The sequence below is a fragment of the Brassica rapa genome, chromosome A10 (assembly GCF_000309985.2).
Source record: "Brassica rapa cultivar Chiifu-401-42 chromosome A10, CAAS_Brap_v3.01, whole genome shotgun sequence".
NCBI lineage: Eukaryota > Viridiplantae > Streptophyta > Magnoliopsida > Brassicales > Brassicaceae > Brassica > Brassica rapa.
In genome coordinates this window covers 20,192,366-20,199,170 of record NC_024804.2, presented here as the reverse complement: position 1 = coordinate 20,199,170, position 6,805 = coordinate 20,192,366, and the positions used below count along the sequence as shown (strand labels likewise).

At 37.4% G+C, this 6,805-nt stretch overlaps 1 protein-coding gene across 1 annotated transcript; it reads left to right on the top strand.

Moving 5' to 3' along the window:
* The first annotated feature begins 3,625 nt into the window (after positions 1-3,625).
* On the top strand, positions 3,626-6,805 carry LOC103847373 (serine/threonine-protein kinase D6PKL1). The gene is made up of 2 exons (XM_033282632.1): positions 3,626-5,469; positions 5,830-6,805. The coding sequence occupies exons 1-2, from the start codon at positions 3,626-3,628 to the stop codon at positions 6,674-6,676; spliced, it is 2,691 nt and encodes an 896-aa protein (XP_033138523.1). The 3' UTR covers positions 6,677-6,805.

Genomic DNA, 6,805 nt, shown 5'->3' with positions numbered 1-6,805 from the left:
CTTTCAATTTCTCTTTTAATGTGTCTCCAAGACCAAAGACAAAGAGAGGAGCCATAAAACCCTAACAGCATCCATTGTTGAAACTCTCTTTGGCACAACACAAAACACACAAACTATGGCCATCCCCTAAAGAAATGAAGAAGAATCCTCTGACTCAATCAGAAGATCTAACCATAAAGGGTTTTTTGAGAGGTTCAGATTTTCTTTAGGGGATGGCCAAAAACACAAGAGCGCTCACACAAAAGGTAAGAAGAAAGAAGAAGAGATCTCTTGTAGATTTTGATTATGAATTGTGTTTTACGTGTGGGTGTTGTCTGAATGATAATCCTCATCATAATCATTATCATTATCGTTATGGTGATGATTATGATGTGGATTGTGTGTGAATGGAATGATGAAGATTGCATGAAGGTTGATGAAGACAAGCTTGATTTGTCTTTTGTTATCCCTCGTTTGGGCAACTTCGATCCTTTGGCAAGCTTCGGTTCCCCTCGGAATCAGCAGATTATTACTATCTTACTCTATTAATTGTCTTTGTGCTTCGTTAAGTTTGTTTTCATTTTGGTTTTGTTTAGTGTCTTTAATTACGATGTGTGCTGTGTGTGAATGTGTGTGTGGTGTTGTAATCCCATGTGATGCACCACTCAGGTGTGTTCCAATATGGGTGAGGAATAAAAGAATATTCGGTTTGTTATATCTTTTTTCAACTGAAAGATTTATTTATTAAATTAAAATTTAACTATTAATCTTGTATATTTCTTCTGGTCTTAGGGATTAGTACTGAAACAACCTAATTGACAGTAGAGAAAAGGACAAACTAAGTCTATAATTTACCTTTAGAATATGTTTTGAACTATGACTTTGTGGGGAAGTACAACACGAAAATCTTAACAAGAATCTGAAATCACGAGTAAGAAACTAAATAACATCATCAAGCTTTCCCCTCAACCATTCCACCTTAATCTTGAAGATTTCTTTCGGTTCTATGCGTGTACAGCACTCAACTTAGTCTTCTCTAGGGTTTCATTGTGAGATCTGGCTTTAGCAAGTCCATGGACTATAACAAACCCGTAAAGCCTATAACAATTAAAGGGCCCAATATCTCAATACTAACAGTATATGTTGCTCATTATTAACAACAAAGTTACTATTCAGCTAAGTATATGAAAAAAACTGTAATGATAATGATTTACAAAAGTGGCTGTGAAGAGAAAACTTCTTTTTCTTCTCATTTATTTGGACACTTCCAAAAGTCATGTATTTATTTTTTTGGGAGCTTATAATCCAAAAAGTCTTGCGGGACCAAAACATAAACCAAGTTCCATCCATTTGAATCAAACAGTAACGGGACTTTAATCAGACTTCCATTATGACATTATGACAACTTGCTATAATGTTATGAGTTTTGTTATGGCTGGAGAGATGAAGAGTTGCAAGGTTTTGATTCGGAAGGGCATCTTGTGAGGAGACCGATTATGTTTACCGAATAACGGTTATGCTTAGCTTTAGACATAGATTATTTAGATCATAGTATGTTTAAAAATTTTAGTGTTTTAAATTGTTCTAAGTAAGTATGAGACAATGATATTACCAAAAAAGAATGTGCTGTTTTGTTTTGATTATACCAAAAAAATAACATCCCAAAGTCAACTACAAACTGGTTGTAAGAATTTGTTTTTAATGCATACATAACTTATATTTGTATGTTATCTATGTAAAGTAGTTACAGGCTTAGTGCTATGCACAATGGCCAGGCAAGGACGCAAACATTTGACCAAAAGTGTTTTATTTCAATCAGGAAATAGAATATGAGAGAATATGGTCCGTAAATTTATTATTTAACCGTGTAAGAATGTCTTCGTATGGATAAATCTATTAATTTCATTTGGTTAATTGGAACTACAATTTTGGTCTGTATTCATGTAAAACTTTATTTAGAAAACTATTTTTTTTAAGGCTGATTTATTATGACATTACAATTATGAAAAATATTATATAGACGATCTGACAATTGATAATACTACATGCCTTATAAATATCTACGTACGTCTGACCTGTCCTATGAAGATCACGCCTGACCGAGTTTATTTGCACCATGTTGAAGATCTCTTGTATGTCTTTCCTCCGTAGCCTACATAATTGTTTAATAAATCGCTTTCTCCAGAAATTAAATCATAGACTTGATGGTGTAAAAGCATTAATGAACATTTAGTTAAACCATTGGAATAAAGAGCAATGTTAAGGTAACAAATGATGATGACTTTTTTTTTGTTTTTTTTCAAAAAAAAAAACAAATGATGATGACCACACTAATTAATACTAAAAAGTATAGCGATTTTTTTTAGTGTGGCCAGTTCCTTTAATCTTCCTGGATTTCCGAACATTTTAAGCTTTACGAAAATTATAATATGCTAAAGAATGATAATATGCTTAAAAATCAGCTAAGCCTTAAGAAAAGTATCAACCTTTTTGCATCTCACAACTTTCGAATATTCAAGAGAAAACCTCGAGCGAAGTGATTGTATTAGATTATATTTCTAGACATATAGTGATTAAAGACCTGCATCATTATTGTCAACTGGACATTAGCTTCATTATCATAGTTTTTGTCATAAAAGGAACTTAATCAACTTCTTAGAAATCTAATACAGATCTACAGTCTGAAACTCAAATCTTCAACTTTACCTGCAACGAGACATGGTTATAATCTACTAAACTCATTAAAATTTTGAAAGACACATGTCAACGAATTTGACACGACAATAATCAGTAGTGATCAACATGTCAAGAGACCCCATCGAATTAATCAAAAATATTTATTAAATTTCGTTGTTACATGAGACCCACAACCATATGACATGGGTCCCTTCTTTTGTTCTTCAAACTGCATAGAGAAAGTTGCAGAATCCTTGTCAAACCCCAAGCAAAAAGAAAAGAAAGAAGACACAGAAGACGATATACAACAGCTTTCTTGTCTCTCTGTTTTGTCAATTACCCTCACAGGTACTGTCTTACTCTTAATTCATAAATGAATCAAGATGATGACATTTAAGTCTCTTCATCTTCTACTTCATCTTTTTTTTTTGACAGCCATCTTCTACTTCATCTATATATTTGTTCTGACTTGTATGCAATAATACATGCCTAGGGTATATAAAAACGTATAAATACATGAAAATCATTAGAAATGTCAAAAGGTTGCAAATAATAAGAACTTGTTGTATTGGTAATGAATCATATTTCCTATAAAATTCTCACTTGTTAATTGCCTTTGTGGAGATATTGTGGAACCAGATTTCACAGATATGTGACTGTTTCATAGGTTGAATTGGTCTGTTATGCTCATTAGTCATCGATCCAAATCTACTATTGAAAGACAATGATGATATTTTTTTCTTCATTTTCTCTGTTCTGTTATGTTCTGTTTTTATGAATATGTGATATATATCTTTTAGAGTTAAACTTTCATTAGACAGAGGTTTGATTATTTAAGCTTTTGTTTTTTGTTTTAAGCTGACCTATATGATATATGAAGATACTTTCAGGTTAGTGTGGGATCAAAAGATGTATCTACTGGATTAGGTTATGGGTTACTAAGATGCTATGTGACTGAGCTTTAAAGGTTATGGGTTCATTTGCCGGAAAGTGTGAAATCGTTGAAGAGAAAGAAGACCACCAAAACTCATTTACATACTCCACAAGATCACCAATCATTCCACATTCCGGTTCAAGCCTCGTTGACGACAAGGACCTGGAGCGACCGGTACTAAAACTAGGTTACAGAGGGTCACTAGAAGATGATATCAACCAACTCTTCGAGTCTATAAGCATTCGAACATCCGGAATGATTCCTTCTTACCAACTCGGTGCAACCAGTAGCAGTAGAAACAACAACGGTCCTTTGCAGCGTAATGCTCGATCACCAAGCAAGACAGTAGCTGAGATTAAAACAGTCTTTGAACCACCAGCGACGTTAAAACAGTCTTTGAGAGATTTATGCGTCACAAAGGCATCGGAAACAGCAGCTAGCAAACGGACGACTCCTAAGCCTAGCGGCAGAGCTGGTGAAGAAGGAAAAGCTGTTCTCGTCGAGTTACTAGACGAGGCTCAAAGAAGTTCAACAGAGAGTAGCATAGCGCAGCAGCTACGTCTTCTTAAGATACATTCTTCGAGCCAAAGCTCTATGTATTGCGATGAGATGGTCTTAAAGAAAGACAAGAACTGGTCTCTTGATGACGCGGAGTTGAGTATGGCTAAGAGGAGCTTCGGTTCACTAAGATCAGTGAACAATAAGACAGTGGTTGGATTGAAGTCAGTTAGGAAAGTGAAGCTGTTGTATGCTAATACACCGACTTCAACCATAGTTAATGGTAAGAGAGTGGCTAAGTTAACCAGAACCATTCCACGTGGCGGTGGAGGAGCTAAACCGGCCCTAAGGAGTAAAGATTCCTTGAAGAAGAAGAAAGAGGATACAAATGTGTATGATGAAGTAGATGGCTTCTATGATCCCATTGCAAAGGAGCTTCTCTGCCATAGATGCCATTTCACTTTGAAGAACACTCCAACTAAAGACGAGCCTTCGAAAGAGTCTGTTCTTGAGCCGAAGACAAGTGTTAAGGAAGGATGCTTAGATGAAATGGCTTCTGATTTCTCCAGCTCAAGCTATGAGAGCTCTCATGAGATCAGTGAGACCAAACTTGACAAGAATAAGATAAGAAGGTCTCTGGAATTATCGAATCCAGAGACCTCTCAGGGCTCACTAGGGTTTGAATTCGGTAGTAAAACCCTAGTGAAACGTGTTGAGGAAGATATTCTATCCGGCAAAGAAGCTGAACAGAAGGATTCTGTCTACATGTCGGAACAGAGTGTGGAGATTGGTTCTTTCAGTGAGAAATCTGTTGTAATGAATCCAGATAGTCCTCCGAACAAACTCATCTTAGACAGAGCAGCCACTGAAGATGTCAACGAGAACTCTGAAACCGAAAACAAATACAACAGCTCAAGCACTAGCGAGGAAGAACAAGAACAAGGACAAAGCAGTGATATAATTACAAGATCTAGCTTCGGAAACAGACCACATATGTCTAAGGACGTGAGATGGGAAGCTATTCAGCATATAAGGGCACAGCACGGGCTCGGTTCATTGGGACTTAGACATTTCAATCTTCTCAAAAAGCTCGGTTGTGGAGATATAGGAACTGTTTATCTGGCTGAGCTCACGGGAACAAACTGCTTGTTCGCTATAAAGGTGATGGATAATGAGTTCTTGGAGAGAAGGAACAAGATGTCTAGGGCGCAAACCGAGAAAGATATTCTCAAAATGCTTGATCACCCGTTTCTTCCGACGTTATACGCTCACTTCGTTTCAGATAACTTGTCTTGTCTGGTTATGGAATGTTGTCCGGGAGGTGACTTGCATGTCCTAAGGCAGAAACAGCCCGGGAGGTGGTTTCCCGAACCAGCGGCTAGGTACATTGTTTCTTACGGTTTATCTGCTAAACGTTTTTAAAAAAAAAATTTAGTTAATTATGCTATTACAAACCTTTTTTAAAGCTTGAAAACTAGGCATGCGGGTTCGGATAGTTCGGTTCGACGAAAATCTTGCGAACTTGAAAAGTTTGGTTCGGTATCCAAGTAGTTCGGTTTTAAATTTTTTTACTAAAACTAACCAAAGTTTTTGATTTTGATTATATTTTGATTTAAATTTTGGTTTAATTTCGGTTAAGTTCAGGTAATTTTGGTTGGTAAAGTTTTGGTTAATTCAGTTAGTTCGGTCTCAATTTTTTAGCTTATGATTTGTGCATGTAATCCCAATTTTTTTTGTTACAGGTTCTACGTGGCAGAGGTGCTTCTTGCGTTGGAGTATTTGCATATGTTAGGGGTTATATATCGTGACTTGAAGCCAGAGAACATTTTGGTACGTGACGATGGACACATTATGGTAACAGATTTTGATCTCTCCTTAAGGTGTACCGTGAGTCCCACGCTTCTAAACTCATCATCTCCTCTCCATGGAGATGCCATGATGAGACTCTCTTCAGGTAGCCGCACTGGATCTAGCTGCATCGAGCCATCTTGTTTCCGACCTAAACTCTCCCGCGGGAACAAGAAAAAAGCCAAACAACACCGTGTAATGATGAAAAAACTCAAAAAATCCGACCTAACCGCGCGGTTCAAGTCGTTACCTCAGCTGGTCGCGGAACCGACAGATGCGAGATCAAACTCTTTTGTCGGAACACACGAGTATCTCGCCCCCGAGATCATCAAAGGAGAAGGTCACGGCGCAGCGGTTGACTGGTGGACGTTTGGGATCTTTCTATACGAGTTGCTTTACGGGAAAACACCGTTCAAAGGAGCTAGTAATGAAGAGACGATAGCTAACGTTGTGCGTCAGAGCTTGAAGTTTCCTGATAACCCTAACGTGAGTTTCCAAGCTAAGGATCTTATAAAAGGGTTGTTGGTTAAGGAGCCTGAGAACCGGTTAGGGACGGAGAAAGGAGCAGCGGAGATAAAACGGCACGCGTTCTTCGAAGGATTGAACTGGGCGTTGATACGGTGTGCGATACCGCCTGAGCTTCCGGATTTTTATGACTATGGAGTACCGAATCATGAAGGGAAAAGTAATTACTTGGATTGCAAGGCAGTTGGGGAACATCTTGAGTTTGAGTTATTCTAGAAAGGACTGTTCAGTAAAGAGAGATGCAGAAGCTTTCCGCAGCTTAAGCATCTCTTCTATCGCAGGTTATGTAATCACTTTGCGGGGATTATTAATTTTATTTTGTAATGGTTTTGCTAAACAATGTTG

Excerpts from the sequence above, each read along its gene's own strand:
- LOC103847373 (XM_033282632.1), top strand. The coding sequence starts at position 3,626 with ATGGGTTCATTTGCCGGAAAGTGTGAAATCGTTGAAGAGAAAGAAGAC. Across the intron at positions 5,470-5,829 it reads TTTCCCGAACCAGCGGCTAG|GTTCTACGTGGCAGAGGTGC; the intron begins GTACATTGTTTC and ends TTTTTGTTACAG.